This window comes from Protopterus annectens, chromosome 16.part0 (assembly GCF_019279795.1).
Source record: "Protopterus annectens isolate FY-2018-M chromosome 16.part0, PAN1.0, whole genome shotgun sequence".
In the NCBI taxonomy this organism is placed as follows: Eukaryota; Metazoa; Chordata; order Ceratodontiformes; family Protopteridae; genus Protopterus; species Protopterus annectens.
The window spans coordinates 401185823-401204532 of record NC_056750.1 but is presented as its reverse complement, the minus strand read 5'-3'; the positions used below and the strand labels follow the sequence as shown (position 1 = coordinate 401204532).

At 41.5% G+C, this 18710-nt stretch overlaps 1 protein-coding gene across 2 annotated transcripts in view; it reads left to right on the top strand.

Annotated features, from left to right (window-relative positions):
• The window catches only part of MRRF (mitochondrial ribosome recycling factor), a 714694-nt gene extending 704257 nt beyond the window's left edge, over positions 1-10437 (top strand). For both annotated transcript variants that reach the window (XM_044058273.1, XM_044058272.1), the window contains one exon: positions 10058-10437. In XM_044058273.1, the coding sequence (XP_043914208.1) occupies positions 10058-10135 (78 nt within the window). In that variant the 3' untranslated portion in view covers positions 10136-10437. The remainder of the gene's footprint in view (positions 1-10057) is intronic.
• Positions 10438-18710: the final 8273 nt, after the last annotated feature.

The window sequence follows — 18710 nt, the reverse complement described above, 5'->3', positions numbered from 1 at the left end:
ACAGGTTACTTTCATTGAACAGCCCCATGTAGTTGATATATCAGTGCAACCAGATCTTTAATTGATGCATTTGCAGTTCTGTTGATGGTAGTTCGTATAGTCGTTAGATATCTCCACTGATTAGCACCTTGGAAGTATTACAGCCCATCTAGTGTAATACTAATACTTTGCATTTTGATGGAATTACCAGAGATAAAAATTAAATGTAGAAATTCTTTTACAGTAACTGCAAATGAAACCCCCACCAAGAAGTGTGTGCTGCAGTTGTAGTATGCAGCACTGGCATTCTGTCCCTCCAGAGTTTGTTTTCTGCAACTCTCGGAAGTCACATTTAACTCTTATTTTGAACCACAATACTTACAGAAAAAAGACTACATATTGTTTTCTTCACTTCTTCCACAGCTTTGCTTTGAGTTAGTGCAAACAGATGTTTTGCTTGAAGATGATGTAATCCATGCTTGATGAAAGATTCTAGACAGTAATGGTGTATTTTAAAATATATTTCCCAAAAAGTGCATATACTTTATAAACTGTACTACAGAGACGATCATTTTTATCTGCCTTTAAAATAGAAAGTCAGCTGTGCAAAATTGTTTGCATCCAGCTATTTCTTTTTTTTTCTTTTTTATCCTTGTTGCCAAAGTCTGTAGAATGGAATTTGAACATTGTCTTTTTTATTGGAATTTTATACTTAGTGTTTTGTCCCAGTATATTACTAAAACCATTAGTCCTAGCCATGAATATAATCATAATTTTTCATACTGTGATAATAAAGGCCCTAAATCAGAGACTATTTTTAAATATTACTTTAATTCACTTATAAAGTTAATTGAATACTGGCATGCCGGGTTTTGCATCAACATGCATTTTTTTCAAAATCAGTAGTAGAAACTATCATCCGGCATTTTTAACCCACTGCCATCTTTGTTGATTTACAAAAAAAATCAAAAATTTTGAGGTACAGGACAAAAATAGCTAAAGTCAAGGACAGTCTGCAAAATCAGGGATAGTCGAAAGGTGTGCCTCAGATAATATTTAGAATTTTTCGAAAAGTTACAAATCCTGGCATATATTACAGTTTTGAAGAATACAGATTTTAAAGAAATATTGAGGTTGAAGCCAGGTATTAATGACCTCACCTAACTTGCTTATTGTTCCCACTTGTTGGATAAGCTGCTAATCCTCCTTAGCCTGCAGTGAGACACTCAGTCACACGGTCATCTTATACCACTCTTGCATAACACAGCTCCGGTCAGCCGTTTCCACATATATACACACTGACTGACATCCCACACTCATTAACATTACAAATGTACTGAAAGCCACCTACATGCTCAGGCACACTCACACACTCACTCACACACTCACTCACTCACTCACACACTCACACACACACTCACACACACACACACACACACACACACACACACACACACACACACACTAAACAATACTTACATTACTGACACCCATTTACATATACTACAAGCAGTTTACATAATCCAGTATACACAAACACATGCACACGCACACACCAAACCAGACTTGCATTGTTTTCAACTGTGATTATCTATTTACATACACAGCAAGCAGCCTACATACTAAAGCATACACACACAAAATCAAACAAACCACTAATCACTCACCCTCTTAGAGCCTTCAACAACATATTTTTGATCTGAATGGAGTGATGATAGGTCAGCAAGCAAAAGAGAGTAGCATTGCTGAAACTGAATTCATCCTCAAGACTTGGTGAGTACCTTCATGAGGTAGACCCTGTTTTTTTTTTTTTACAAAATCTCACCAAGATGACACTGATATATAAACTGTATTTATGGAGCATATATTATGGACAGGAGTGGGTTAAAAAATAAAATAAATAGATGGGTGCACAAGAACCACAATAGAAAAGTGCCCAGTCCTGGTAGGAGCACTGGTACTAGAACTGGAAAAAAATGACAATGTAGAATCCTGAAGACACAGAAACATTCCTACAATGGGGCTAGGCCAGGCCCAGGGGGAGGATGGCCTCCCTGTTGTCCACAAAAATCACAAAAACTGATAGGCCAAAGAAGGGCCATAAAGACGATATAATGGACTATTGAGGATAAGAAAGAAATTATGTATTGTTACTATTATGCAAGAAGCCCAGAATTTCCAGACAGAATATATACAAAAAGATTAAGAGAGAAATTAGAGGAATGAAAAATACTTCCACAAGAAAATGTGTCAGAAGCTTCAAATAAAAATGTGTGTTCATTAATACAGCAGATTTATGAAAATTATTATATAGACCAAGAAATCTTGATCCATTTGGAAAAAGAAGCAACTGAGAAAGTACAAAAATATAAATAAAGTCTAGAGACTTTTGAAAGGTATAAAAAAGACATTGGAAAGAGAGACAGATCTGATCTTGTGCAATATTTTTGCAAAAGAGAAAATCAAACTAATCAGCACAAAGAAGGCAGCCCCAAAGATATTTGAAGAGAAATATAGGCAGAGGGATCCAGATATGACAAATTTCATGATAAAAGAATAAGATCACAAAGAGGGAATGTAGAACAGAAGATTAGTAAAGCAGAAGTTAAAAAAATAGAAGTTATGTTAACACTTGCAAAGTGAAGGATTTAGTGTAGAAAGTTTAATACAGGTTACATGACAGCATAATGGAACAATGAGTCCCCAAAGTAAGGAGAAACAGGCGGATCAGGAGACTTCTGAAGAAGAAATATGGACATTGGAAAGAAAAAGAGATTTAATATGGTGTGATATTTATGCAAAGGAGAAAGCAAAAAATAATCAAAACAAAAAGAGCAGCACCAAAGATATTTGAAGATGAATATAGGCAAAGGCATTCAAACATAGAAAGGTTTACAATACAAAAAAATAAGAAAACAAACAGGAAAAGTAGAAAAGAGGATTAGTAATGGAGACATTAAAGAAATAGAAACTGAGTTTATGGATTACCTGCGAAGTGAAGGATTTAGTGTAGAAAATCTAACTCAGAAAACATCACAGCAGGATAGAGCAATGGATCTCCAAATTAAGGCAAGAACAGTGAAGTAGAAAATGTGATCAGTTGCCAGATGAAGACACTTTGGAGCCTTTCGTAGGAAACCAGTGCAAATGTCCAGTGGGAGTTGCACAGCAAGGGGAGGAGCAGGAAATTGTGGCAATTCTGACACAGTGTTGTGGGGTGATAGGCCAGTGAGTTCCCATATGAAAGAGCAATGTATGACACAGGATAAAACTGAAGATAATGTGGAACTACCTATAGAATGCCCACAGGAAATGGAGAACAAAGAATATGCCCTCAGTTTAGAGGAAAATTACCTAAGGGAAGAGTTGGTTGATTTAATAGAGCTGGGCAGATATATTAAGATCAGTGAAAGAAAGTCAATAAAACCCAAAAAGTTGGAAGTTTGATAAAACAAATGAACACAGTAATCAGGACTGTCCACAGAAATTCATGCGCTATAACAGAAGTAAATAGGATATATTACTGTACAGCTAAATTAATAACCGGTAAAGTCTTACCACAAAATTACAAGGTAGTAAGGGAAAAGAAGGGGAGAAATCGAATGCCATCATGAAAGTATCAAGTAGAAAAAACTATAAAGCAATTGGCACAAGAAATGTCACTGTTAGAAGAGTATAGATGAAGGAGCAGATCAATAAAAATACTCAGAGACAGACGTAATAAAAGCAACTCACAGTACCAGAAGAGATCAGGATCTATCATGCATTATCACAAATAATAAACTAAAAATATCAGCATAGGCAGAAAAAAATAAAAGATATGCAGATAAATATAAAGGAAAAGTACAAAATAAGCAATTTATTGATGACCCAAAAATGTTTTATATAGAATTGGGAAACAAGGCAAAAAGAATCGAAACACAACCAACAAAGAAGAAATGGATTCATTCTGGAGAAATATTAAGACCCTGTGGAACATAACAGAGATGCTAAACGGATAGAAGAAGTAAAAGAAAGAATAAGAAGTTCAAATGTACAGGATATGCAGTGGGATGAAGTAATGGTCAGAGAGATTGAAACAAAGTTAAGAAAAGCCCCTAAATGGAAACCCCCTGGCCCAGATGCAGTACCTAACTTCTGGTTAAAAGTAGTAATATCTTTACATGAAGATTTAACCATGAATAAGAACTATTTATATGCACAACCTGAACAGACATCTGCCTGGCTAATAACAGGAAAAACAATACTCCTACTTAAGAGCGAACCTGCAAGCTGTCCTAAAAAATTATAGAACAATAACTTGCCTTCCGATGAAGTATAAATTATACACTGGAATTGATGTCGGCAGAGTTTATAGTCATTTAGAAGAAAACTCTATCATGGCAATAGAACAAAAAGATAATAAAAGAAAGTCATATGGAACAAAGGATCATTTGATAAATAAAGTCATAATAGAAAATTATAGAAAGGAGAAGAATCTAAGTATGGCATGGATAGACTATACAAAAGCATTTGACAGTATCCCTCATTCATGGATAAAGGAGTGCTTAAAAGTGTATAAGATACACCCTGCACTGATCGATTACATTACAGAGACTATGAAACAGTGGCAAACCACTCTGCAGTTATGCCATGATAAAAGGCAAATTATTATTCCAGGGATAAAAATTCAAAGGGCGATATTCCAGGGTGACTCTTTCACCACTACTCTTTTTTTCTTGCCCTTGGTCCATTAAGTTGTCTAGTTAACAGATTAGGTCATGGCTATAATTTGGCTCCCAGAAAACAACAAAGTGTAAAGACTTTTCATCTGCTTTTTGTAGATGATTTAAAACTGTATAGCTCATCAAATGAGACACTAAAGCACAGCTGCAAGTGGTCATAACTTTTTCAGATGATATAAGAATGTCATTTGGTCTTGATAAATGTGCAAAAGCAACCTTTAAAGCAAGAAAGCTGCAGCACTAAGAAAACATCAGTTTGGGACAGGAATGTGATATAAAAGAACTTGAGCAAGAGGGAGTATATAAATATTTGGAAATTGATGAAGGAGCAACAACAAAACATGAACAAATGGGAATAAAACTCCTTAAGGGATATTTTAGACGGCTTAAATTAATACTTAAAACAGCATTGACATTTAGGAACAAAGTCCAAGCTGTAAACCAGTTTTCTCTTGCTGCCCTGATGTACAGTTTTGGATGATTGATTGGCCCCAAAAGGTAGGTGTTGGATAGTTTGGACAGGAAAACAAGAAGGATGCTTCATGCTCATCAAATGATTTATAAAAATCAATGCGTACCAGGACTATATACTCCCCATTCTGAAGGAGGTATGAGCCTCCTCGAAATATAGATCTGTGACTGTGGGACTGCATACATAACTGCTGACCTCACAAGACCCAAATATAGTGAAAGTTTTGAAACATGAAGAGAATAAGACTAAGATGACTTCTCTGCTTAGTTTAGCAGAAGCATACAGTAAAGTGGGAATGGAAATCAAACCAGACGTAGATAAAAATCAGGTAGCAACTGAATGTTCCAAAAAACAAACAAAAAAAAAAACAAAAAACAAAAGAAAGAACATAAGGTGAAGAATCAGATGAGGGGCAAGAAACATGGAAAATGCATAAATTTAGTTGCAAGCATAGGAAACTCTTAGAACAACCTCATGTTGATCAGGATCAAATGCAGGAATGGTTAAGGAGAGGTAAATTTAAACCAAAAGAAGAAAAGTTAATATTGGCAGCTCAAGATAGTGGATTTATGTACACATTGGTTTACAATTCAGGAGAGAGAGTCACTGAGGGGTGTTGTAGTCCACACTTGCCCCGAGGGTCTCCTGTATACGTATCTTCCCACTTTCCTGACAAACAAGTTCCTTCAGAAAGTGCTGTGGTGCAAGGCGAAGGTGATTCTCATCACCCCCTTCTGGCTTTGACAGGTATGGTTTCCTTTTCTATGGCTTCACTTGGTGTACCCTCCCTGGGTACTGGACACTCTTCCAGACTTAATTTCACATCCAGCTGGCAAGTCTCACTTGGACATCAAAGCCCTGAAGCTAACCGCTTGATTTTCTACTTCCAGCGATGGCTAGAAATCCTAGGCTTTCCTCCTCTGTCCTCCACATGCTGTCATCATCCTCTCAAAAGTCTTCTACTACAAAAGTATATAGAAGCAAGTGGAAGAGATTTTCTATATGGGCCTCCACCAGGGGTCTGGATGTTTTTTCATTTCCATCAATTTTGGATTTTTTTGGCAAGTTTGTTTCAGTTAGGTGCTACTCCACCATGCTTCAACTGTCAGCTGTTCTCAATTTTCAGGTGGGTAAAGACCACGCTCCTCTAGCTTCATTGAAGCTATCTAAGGCCTTTTTGTCAGAAACATTTTGCCTATAACCTTCTTTAAGTACCCTGTACCATCTTGGGAAATTACTGTCTTACTCCAAGCCTTGACTAAGCCCCCACTCCCGTTGAACCTGCTGCTACTGTGGGACTGAAATTTATTTATTTATTCCTTGGAAAACATCTTTTTTTTCTGGTTGCAGTAACTGCATCAAGGAGGATTTCAGAACTTCAGGGTCTGTCAAGTAAATGTACATATCTGGTGTTCCACAAAGATATGGTTTCACTTCAGATCAGTCCTTATTCTGCCTTGAATCAGGATGGCAATTTACTAGTCTTCTTTCTTAATTTCTCGAGCAAAGGGGACTATACCTTGTATTTTACTGGCTGTACATCATCAAATACAGATCTGTTTGCACAGTACCAAGGATATCAGAAAAACTGACCAACTTTTTCTCTCTTTTTCTAAGGCTAAATTGGGAGATGGTGTTTCCAAGGTCAAACTATGTTAGTGATTGTCCAGTTGTATTATTTTTGTTTATAAAGTCAAGGGATTGTCTATACATCACAAACCTAAAGCCCACTCTACAAGGGCTTTTGCAACTTTTGCAGCCTTCTTTTCTAAAGTTCCTATTAATTGTATTTGTGCTGCAGCCACATGGTCCATGGTGCACACATTTTTTCCCACTACAAGCTGGAATTTGCAGTCCAGGTCTCAGGCATAGTTTGACTCCAGAATATCCTTCCAGTTGTTTAAAGTAGTTAGGGAATTTTTCCCCGACACTGATATGGATGGAAAAAATATAATTGGATACAAAAGTTATATTCCTACCATAATGCAAGGCCCATACTTTATTCTTTCACCCATCTCAACTTTCCGTCCTGCCATGTCCTTACCAAATTGTCACTGTCTTGGCTCCTGGTTGACAACTGGACCTGTCTGAAGCCTTGTCTTGTTTACAGTTTTCAACTGTTCTACTGTAATTTCCGGCTTTTTGTTTTGCTAGGATGACATGGGTAGGTTTATTTGTATAGGCAAGCAAACTCAATCTGAGGAATTATCAGGTTAGAGAGGGATTATGAGTTAAGGATAGGAACCTGAGCCTTGGATCCAAAAGTCTGAATTCTGCCATCTTTGGATCAGACTGGATCCAGTATACCCATCAGTTGAGATAGCTGGAAGAAGACAACATGGATCTAGCATTATGGTAAGTACATCATTTTAATTTATCTAGTATTTAACCACTAACATACCATGTAAATTCCTGCCACAAACACAAATTTCCATTTTACAACAGTAAAATATGTAAATGTCTTCAGTTCTCTAATGTTTTGCCAAGTAAAATGGTATTCTTAAACATCCACCTTTCTCCGTGTATTTTCTGAACCAGTAGATTGCACTTGCTACTACTCAGTACAGCACTGCTCCCAAAACAGAACAGAACTGTCCAATTTCCAATACTATTGTCTAGTATGAAAAAGAAGCATTTACACTGGGGACATTATTTAAGAAGCAAGCTGCGGTGGTGGTACTGCGGTAGCGTTGTCGCCTCACAGTACGACGTTGTCCTGTTCGATTCTTAGCTAGAACGTCTTCTGTGTGGAGACATGCGTGAATGGGCATACCTTCGTTGAAGGTTGTGCGTCAGAGCTGGCAACTCGGCACGTAAAAATCTACTGCCAATCATTAGCGGACCAGAGTTCCGCTGTGGCGACCCCTAACCAGGAAAAGCCGAAAGACACAACAACAATGAATTGTACTAATTTTAGAATACTGGTATTTCATATTTTAGACCTTGTGAATAGTCATTTGCTTAGGGATGTTTGGATAGTGAATTAGGCTATAATTACATGTATATAAATACTTCATTCTAGTGTAATAATGCCTAGTCTACCAATGTATCAAAACAGCCTTCCCCATAAAAAGTGTCCAAATTGCACTTAAAACCACCTAAACTTGCTTGCTTTAACATAATTTAGTACTTTATTATAGCAAAATCTACTTTCTAGAGGACCAGTTCATATATATCTCATTCCTAGTCTCCTGAAGTATGTTGTCCAATGTTTTTCCACTACTATTTGATAACCCAAGACTTTCCCAGAGGTAGTTGTCTCTAAATGCCCTTTAGACCTGAATAAGGTCTCCTCTTAAATATCATTCAAGGCACTGCATAAGTTCAGAAATATTAATCTTTCATAATAACTTAATTTTTTACATCCTTGTATACCCTTGGTATATTTTCAATGTCCTCATTCCAGTTTACTCATATTAGTTGCTGTGCCACTGCCTTAAGACAATGATGATGTCAAAGTTACAGTAATGAAGTTGGAGAGTTTAGGGTACATTCCCTAGAAATAAAACCTAAGTGGCTGCGATTTACTTTGCCTGTGTTTGCTTTCCTCATGTTCAGTGAGCTGTATAGTCTGTGTATATTCACAAATGCATCACCAAAAGGTCATGTTTCTAATTTCCAGATTTCAGCAGGTTACAGTATATCCACTTTATCTACAGTCCCTTTGCTAGTAATGATGGTGAATCCTCACATTATAATTTTGCAAAGCTGAGCTATTCAAAAACGTTATTCCATGCTAAACTTGGTCTTTATGTATTTGCATGCAGGTGTGTGTGTGTGTGTGTGTGTGTGTGTGTGTGTGTGTGTGTGTGTGTGTGTGTGTGTGTGTGTGTGTGTATATACATACATATATATGTACATGTGTGTGTATAAGTATAGATTAGATAAATATATACATACATGTGTGCATCTCCGTTTCTCTCTCTCTGTCTCTGATGACACTTTTAAGGTCAAGATCACAACAGTAAATAGGCTGACCTTACAGTACTTTATCCTCATTTAGAGCCTGTATAACAGATGTAATGACGATGTTTTGTTAAGAGTGCAGCAGTCCTTAGAGAAGTTTGATTTAAGAAATGGATAATTTGCTTACCAAGACAGTTAAAAAAGAAAGGAAATCCTTCTTGATTTATAAAACACTGAGAGGTGACTTGCTGACTATTTCTAAATGTCATTTTCTCTTTAGACTGCAGTAAATTAAGTAGTTTTGAGAAGGGGAGAATATTATGAAGCAGGAGGAGGAAAAATGACATATGCAGAAGTGGTTCCCTAGTTGATTTGCAGGAGTTTGGAATAAGTTACTAGAGGTAGTTAGGAATACAGACTTGAGAGCTTTTTAAAAAGACTTAAGCAGGTTTACAACTAACTGTTTTTGAAGGATAATTCAAGGAAAGATTGTGGAAGTATGTTCTCCATATCTTTAATCAGGATCTATATGACGCTATCGAATGGACTAAATAGCAAATGCTATTTAGTCGATCCGATACTGTCGAAATGGCAAAGTAGCGAAATCACGGAACATCGAATTTTTTCCCAGGGAAAAAATTTGGTGGGCCGTCTTTGGGACTTTGCCATTTCCTCCACCATGGTGCGATCTTGGAGTTGGTATATTTAAGTAGAGAGGGTGTGGGGGCAAAGCCCCCCACTTAAATTTGTGTTTAAGTTTTTTTTATTTTTTTTACGGAGCAGTGAATTTTTTCCCTGGGAAAAAATTTGCTGTTCCGTTTGTTTATTTTGTTGTTTCGATATTATCGGTACGATGAAATAGCATTCGCTATTTACATCGTACAATAATATGATATGGACATCTTTAATCATGTATATGTTTATATATCTATAAAGATACAAACCTGGTTTTTAGATTCTGTTTCTTTTTTTCCAGATTCAGCAAATGGTTGATGATATTGGAGATGAGATGGACAAGCTACTATCAGCAAAAACAAAAGAACTGCTTGGTTGACACACAAGATAATGTTTTGGCAACAGAACTAAACTGAATGTTCAAATATGGATTAAACTCAAAGCTGGGCTAGTGCCTGAGACTCAGAATCTGTAGTCATAGTATTGGCCATTTGGACACAATGTTCTACAAATCCACTTTTACATTAAAAGTCTTGGATCCCACATTTGTTCAAAAATTGAATCATGCCTACCAGTTGTAATGGTGTCACATTGCCTTAAGGCTAACATTCTGTTGTATTATTTTCTGTTAAGTGCAGATGTTACTGAAACTTGACCTAATAAATTAAGTCTTTAACAACATCCCGGGCTGTGTTCTGCATGGGTTAACTGGAATTAACATCACCATTGGACACCATTTTCAATCACAGCCTAAGCACTGGTTTCATCCCAGAAGAACGGAGAAAAACTACCATCATCCCTTTGCACAAAGGGGGTGCATCCATGGACCCCAGTATCTATAGACCCATTAGCCTTATGCACCTTATCTGCAAGGCCATGGAATGAATCATCATGGACCTTATTAACAAAGATGTAGGAAATCTCCAAACACTTTGTCAAGGGGAAATCATGCCTGTTAAACTTTGTGGAGTTCGAGACAGTCACCGAAGCCCTAGATGAGGGCAAATCTGTGCATATGGCCTACCTAGACTTAGCCAAGGCCTTTGACAGAATCCCCCACTCAAGCATCATTGGGTATGCTGAGTATCAACCCATATATTAGCAGGTGGGTTGCAAACTGGCAAACTGTTAGAACTCATACAGTCAAAATAGGGGACTCCACCTCCTCCAGCAGACCCGTAATCAGTGGTGTTCCACAGGGCTAGGTTCTGGGACCCCTATTATTCAGAACCTACTTCTCCAAAGTACAGGCTAAAACTAAAGGACTGTGGCTGACAATGTTTGCTGATGACTGCAAACTGGGAACGATCATTGAAGCCCCTAAAGATGTCAACATCCTTCAAGAAGGTCTTGCACAGACTAATGACTGATGCCAAAGTCATGGTCTTAAACTTAATAGAAAAAATGCATTTTCATCCCCTTTGGGAAGGGTGATGTTCCTATAAACTACCACATCAATAGCAATACGCTAAGCACTCAGTCAGTGGTGAGAGATCTGGGCACATAAGTCGACAGCAATCTTAACTTCGATCACCATGTCTCCACAGTGGTAAGAAGGGCATTTTATTTTGCTCATCTCATAAGTAAGGGCATTGCCTCCAGAAAAAAAGGTTATAACTCCTCCTGTACTCTTCCCTCATTAGGCCAGTAATAGAGTACAACTCTCCCTTTGGTATGTTCCTTTCCAAACACTTGCAGTAATTGGAGAGACCACAAAGGTTCCTTACAAAGAAAATTCAGGATCTTCAAGATCTATCTTATGCAGACAGACTGAAATCATTGTCACTTTACTCTGTGTCAGACAGACTACTCAGAGGTAACCTGTGCCTTGCATATAGAGCAATCTCTGACCCAGGTTTAATGGAAATGCTGCACATTCGCAAGTCAAATAGCACACGGGTCACAACCTCAAAGGACCTTAACCTGGTATGTGACATCAACAGAACTTGCTGGAGAGAAAGATTTGTCTCACAGAGGTTGTCCCACCTTTGGAACAAGCTTCCTATTCATGTTAAACAAAGCCCCTCATTGGCCTTATCACCCGGGGGGGGGGGTTCCACCTGTGTCCATCTTGAACAGGGGCAATAGGTGCTGATTTTAGTGTCTGCTTGAACTAGACACCCTTAGGAATATGGGTTAGGGAATTTCTATGAACTTGGCTAGGCTTGTAAATGCCTTGGGGCCATTCACCTAGTAACCTCCTATGATCCAGTGATCCTATGAACAGTATACAGGCTAATAATATTGTGTTCTTGCTTACATGTAAGATACTGTAAAAGTAGCATATTTAAAATCTGTGATCTGAAGTAGTTAACTTCATTTGCTCTGCAAGCTGTGGGTATCGGATCCGACTCCGATCAGAGCCGGCAGCTTTCCAAGCTAATAGATCCGAGCTCCAAGCTCCTCCCCTACCCATAATGCCCTACCATCTCCCTCTAACCCTCAGATCTCATTTGCTGCGGCTTCCATAAGCTTCTCTAGAATGAGCTCCGAGCAATAGTACTGTAAGTCAGTCTTTAAAAACTTCTTTTCTGTCAGATTTTTCCTTTTCTTGGTGTGTGTGAACTCCCCCTATATTTTGTAGTCTTTGTTGGGTAGTTCTCTTGAATTTTTAGTTAAGTTAGTTTTATTCCCCTCCCCCCTCTGCGTGTGTGAAGGTGTGTGCTTGTGGGCCTACTTTTCTTTATCCTTTTACAATGGCTGAAGGCCCTAAAGCCATTTTCTCAAAATGTACCGAGTGTGGCCATAAGCTGTCTCCAGCAGATGGTCACACTCGGTGTGTCCTTTGCCTGGGGGTTGACCACCTTTCTTCGGGCTGTACCATCTGTGCAGCCTTCAACCGCAGGGCTTTGAAGGATAGGAGGTCGATGCTCATTCTGGTGGGCCTTTTGCCCCCAGACTCTGCTTCTTCCACCTCGGTGGCGCCGGCTGCCCCACCTGTCGCTCCTGATCCCCTGGCCGGGACTCACCCTCCCACCTTGGCCCAGGAGGAAAGGGAAAGCAGAAAAAAGAGAGAAAAGATAGAGAAAGAGAGGCACTGGAGCCATAAAAGGCAGTCCGAATACACCTGTTTGGCACCGCCATCTAAAAAGCTCGCCTCTCCCCTTAAGGTCTCCGGGCCTTCCCCCTCTCAGCTCTGTTCTCCACGATTCTCCCCGGAGCCGGAGGAGGAGACCTGGTTGCCTTCGAGGTCATCCAGGCGGCCTTCCCGGCCAGCTTCGGTGGTCTCATCTAGATCCACCAGAAGCTTGTCAGACGCTTATATGGACCGGATGATGCGCCAATTTCTTCAGGCCCAGATGCAGATGGGAGTGCTCTTGCCTCCCCCCCCCCCTGCTGGGGGGGAGCTCAACACCTTTTTCGCCCCCATCGCTCCTTCTCCGACCCGCTTTCGGGGCTCGGAGCTATCGGATCCAACTAGCTTCGGAGCCGGGGTAGGGTCAGCGCCGACAGTGCTTTTTACTTCGGTGCCGACTGTACCCTCATGTCTGTCAGATCCATTTTCAGATCCAAGCTTTCGGGGCCGTGAGCTGAACGTCAGATCCGAGAGGGCTTGTGGACCTTCGGCTCCATCAAGGTCGGGGCACACTACCCTTTCAGATCCGGTCGGGTCACCTTCGGCGCCGATCTGCATGTCGGATCCGAGGGGAATGCTTTCGGATCCAAGGGAAAGCAGTTTCCCCTTGGCATTCGACATTGTGGAGAGGGATTCAAGGCCCCAGGCTTTTGCTTCGGATCAACCCGCCATTCCCACTCATATGACCAACTTTTTGTTTCCTTTGCAAAATCTTGTCTGGGCAAGCCAGTTACTAAGGTAACCTTAGCTGGATGGATTTCACAGTGCATTCTCCTAGCTTACAAAAGCTCTGGTCGTCCTGAGCCCCTGAGAGTACGAGCCCATTCTACCCGATCCATGGCCTCTTCTGCTGCCTTCTGGTCAAAGGTTTCCTTGGATGACATTTGCTCAACAGTTACTTGGGCTTCCTGTCATACCTTTATTACACACTACAAATTGGATTTGATCTCCAGAGGACGTGCATCATTTGGCTCAGCAGTGCTCCGGAATATCCTTCCATAAGGGCCTCCCAAGTTGTTGGTAGCTGGGGACTCTGTCCCACAGGTTGCAGAGCAAATGAAGTTAACTAATTCAGATAAAGAAGTTATGTACTCACCATGACATTCCATCTGAGTAGGTAATTTAATTTGTTTGCAACCGACCTGCCCTCCATCCCCCTCACCCTTATTTCATTATCTAAGAGTCAGGATATAGCTTCCTTTCATGGATGTCATTGAAACAGTTTGGAACCACTCCTAGGTTATGGAATTCCTTATTGTCCTTTGGCAAACTCAATCTGAGGGTTAGAGGGAGATGGCAGGGCATTATGGGTAGGGGTAGGAGCTTGGAGTTTGGATCTATTAGCTTGGAAAGCTGCCGGCTCAGATCCGAGTCGGATCCGATATCCACAGGTTGCAGACAAATGAAGTTACCTACTCAGATGGAACGTTATTGTGAGTACATAACTTCTTTTTCATTAAAACCTTTCAGGATTATAGATTCCATTGTGAGAAAAACAAAGATTATTCCTATTTCTGAGAAAAGCAGTAACACTTTTTTGTCTGTATGCTTTTGGCCCATACCTGCTGACCTTCAAGCCTTCCCTTCATGTGACTCAGCCCATTTTATCCAGGTACTAGGAATATACCTAGTACTGTATGGAATGAGCTGTACAAAGGAGGCTATCACCTGCAAGAGCACACATCTTCATCTCTCACCTAAGTAAGTGTGGCTTGCACCCCTACCTTCTCACTCAGACTGGGGTCAAGGGTGAGCTATCATGCTTGTCCTTGGGCAGGGAATGTCTTGATGCAGCCCTCAGCAAAATTTTCACATTATTTAGGATGTTTCTATGTTTCACCGTAACCCAGCCCCTAGTAGTGCAGGGATTACTAGTGCTCCCCTGCTTATGCATGAGTGCATAGATAGTGGGGCAGTACATATACTTGAGTCCTCCTTTGCTTGCAGTGACACGGGCTGCCATCACAAGCTTGGGTAACCTCCGGATTGGTACTGCATAGTTGCTTATTTCCAGTCTTCCCTCTCCCCATCACTTTCAGTTCCCATATTAAGGGCTTCTTCTCTTTGAGCTACTCAGCAGGGGTTGGTGGCTGGCATTAACACTTATTTCTAATCTTTCAAAAGTTTATGTCTAAAGTATTGAAGCTACTGTACTACTGTAAGTGTACAAACTAAAACAGGTCTGCAGAACGTTTGAGGCATTACCACACAGACATGTTTGGCAGATTGAAGGGTATGGCTCCATGAGATATATATTCAGCTGATTTCTGTAAATTGTTTTTCTACTACATGACATGAAAATGTCTTTAACTAGCACATTAGTCTTAACACCGTATACCCACATTGGCTGTTTATATCAGTGAATATTTCTTTACGTGTTCAAAGCACATTTCAGTAAATTAATATTTTCTTTGGTTAGACTCATTTTAACTCTGGAACAGTCATATATATTTAAGGTTTCTTCAAAGTTCTACTATTTCTGAAGAATTTAAAAAGACAGTTTATACTGGATATTGGTATTGCTTTGGGACAGGTTTTGCTGCACAAGCAGCAGCTTCATTTTGAGATATAACCAGGAGTTTTTGTGTGGAAATCTTGACTGTTACAATTAATGTCTCTTATTTTCTTGTGAAAGCACTGGTTATGGCACTTCTGCTTTCTCTTCGTCTTGTATCTTTGACATCATTTTTTACTTATTTGTGTTGTATGGATATACAAGAATTTGTGTGCTTATTTTTCCATGAATTACATAAGATCTTGAGTTAGCTGTTTTGCCAATTAGGTCATCTTCAGGCTATGGACTTTTTTGTGACTTTTGCATTCTTACTTTATTTCCAGTCTGTACAATTGGCAGTCTGTTATAGTAGCATTTCTATTTGAGCTAATTTCTTTCTAGCATTTATTTTACTTATCTTGATTTTTCAGGTATCAGTAATGCGGTTGAAGTAGGCAATCAGCTTTTCAAGCTTCTGCCAGTCTTCAGTTGGACTGGTGGGCAAAAGTGTGCCTGCAGAGGAGTATTCCTGTGTTACAGCATCTCAGGATGATAGTTATAACTTGTGTTATTTTTCTTGTTAGATTGTTCACTGTTTAAATAGTTCTTTTCACTTGTCCATTAGATTGAGGATAGTGTAGACTTAAGAGTATGTGTCTGGATTCCCACTCATAAGTAAGTCTTCTGAATTTATGACTTGTGTATTGAAGATCAGTGCCAGACATGAGAACATCAGGTATCTGCTGTCTCAAGAATATAAATGTTAATGCATTAGATAACACATGCACTTGTGTATAACAGTTTGATTATTTCAGGGAACTTGGAATAATAATCTAAATATGAGATGCATTGCTTGTCTGAAAAGGATGAAACATGTACCCACTCAACTCCACAGATAGTCTGGAACTGGGTATGCTGTCATTTCTTCCTACAAATAGTTGAGATAAGTGCATTGCAGATGACTGAGATTTGCACAACTTGCTTAATCTGAATTGACGTTCCTTGTCAAAGTTATTATCTCTTGTTTTGTTTTTGCACTTTACTGTTCCTAGATTTGAATTGTATCCACCCGTGCAGTTTTTCTCAGTTTTGAACATCAAGCCTTCTACTCAGTTTATTTCTGCTGCAGAAGAAAACAGTGAATCTGAAGTGGTTAACTTCATTTGGTCTGCAACCTGCGGGATTCGGATCCGAGCTGGCAACTTTTACAAAGCTTAGATCCGAGCTCCTAGCTTCTCCCCTTACCCATAATCCCCTGCCAACCCTGACTGACCTTAGATCTAGTTTGCCACGCTTCTGATCAGCAGCTGGATTTTGAGCTCCTAGTTTGCAGGGTTTTTTGACTAACGTGAGAAATTTAAAACTTTTTTTTCTATCTCCTTTAGTGTACGAGAGTGTTATGGTTAGGTTTCCCTTTGTTTAAACTCTTATAGCTAGATTTTTTTAGTCAAATTTTAGTTAAATTTACCCTCCCTCCCCTTCGCTGGTACGTAGTCGGTGTGTTGTGTGTTTGGGGCCTAGCGAGTGTGTTTTCCTTAAAATGTCTGAGGCCCCAAAACCAATTTTCTCCAAGTGCACCGAGTGTGGCCATAAGCTCTCCCCAGTGGATGGCCACACTCGGTGTGTTCTGTGCCTTGGGGTTGAACACCTTTCCTCTGGATGTTCTGTCTGTGCGGTGTTCAACCCTAGGGCACTGAAGGACCGGAGGTCGAAGCTGATCCTGGCGGGACTCTTGCCTCCGGATTCGGCTTCGGCCTCCGGTGCTTCTGTGGCCTCCTCCCAGGCTTCGGTGGCGGCCACTCCTGCCTCTCTCCCCCCGGCCGGGACTCAATCTCCCGCTTCAGCGCCGGAGGCGAGGGAGGCTAGGAAAGAAAAACGGAGGGAAAAGCACCACAAGCGGCAAGCCGAGGCCTCCGCTTCGGCCCCGCCGGCTAAGCAGGCTTCTCCCTCCAGGTCCTCCAGGTCTAGGTCTCCTCCTTCTCAGCTCCAGTCTTCATGCTTCTCACCAGGACCCAAGGAGGAGGAAGCCCGATTTCTGTCGAGGTCATCGAGGCGGCAGTCCCGGCCAGCCTCGGTGGCCTCGTTGAGATCGACGCGTAGCCTGTCTGAAGCTGATTTGGACCGGGTGATGCGAAGGTTCATCCAGGCCCAAATGCAGATGGGAGTGCTCCTGCCTCCCCTCCCCCCCTCCGGGGGGGAGCTCAACACCTTTTTTTGCCCCGATAGCTCCTTCTCCGACCCGCTTCCCCGGTTCGGAGCACTCGGAGCCGGGGGTGGGTCAGCGCCGACAGTATCTGGTACTTCGGCTCCAACTCTTCCTTTGAGCTTACCGGATCCATCCTTGTCAGATCCGAGCTCTTGGAGCCGTGCTCTGAGCTTCGGATCTGAGGGGTTTAGTGTGCCTTCGGCTCCGTCCAGGTTGGAGCACACTGGCCCTTCGGATCCGATGGTCTCGGCGCCGGCTCCGATCCATCCATCGGATCCGAGTGAGGGTCGGCTCTTGGATCCCAGAGAGAGTGGCTCTCCCTCGGCCTTCGATGTGGTGGAGAGGGCTCTGTTGAGTGCATCCATGCCCCCGCTGCCTGCTATGGCTCCATCCCGCACTCCCTCACATTTGGGTCAGGCTTCCGTTGCTCGGCCACAGGGACAGCCTGCTTTGATGTCTCAGGTCGTTCCATTGGAACAAGACGTTGCTGGTGAGTCGTCCTCTGACAGTCCCCCCGAGGATGTTCCTCACAAGCGGAAGTGTAAGAGGAGGCACGTGGACTTCCCCGAGTCCTTGACAGAAGACACGGATTTGGATGTGGGGGAAGGCTCCCCAAGGTCACCCCCCTGAGGATGTCTCCTTCAGAGACATCATGGAAATGCTTAGGATAAGGGGGGGTCTGCCCCCAAGGCTTCCTCGGATGAATCCATGTTCCTCGAGGCATTCGAAGCAGGCCCATCTACCTCTTGGGTGTCCCCTCCGGCCGACCCCTTAGTGGACCTTATTACCACTGGGGTGTGGAAGGAGCTGGACACTGTGGAGCCAGTCCCCAAACGTCCCGATAGAATCCTGAGCCCCCCGACCGGCAAGTCCCATTGGAGCAAGGGACCCCCCTGTAGATGCCATGTTGGTGGCGGCAGCCACCAAGAGGGAAGTTAGCCCAAGAGAGTCACTCGGTCCATCCCCCGAGCAAGGAGTCTCGCTCGATGGACCGTCTCGGGAAGTGGGTCTTTAGTTCAGCGACCTTCTCTGTAAGGTCCCTGAACTACATGGCACACGTGATTCGGTTGCAGCGGGACCTTATTAAAGAGTATGCTGCATCGCCCCCGGAGTCCATGTCGGGAGAGGACAAACAGTTGTACTCCACCCGCATGGCCACTCTTAGGTCTATATCCAAC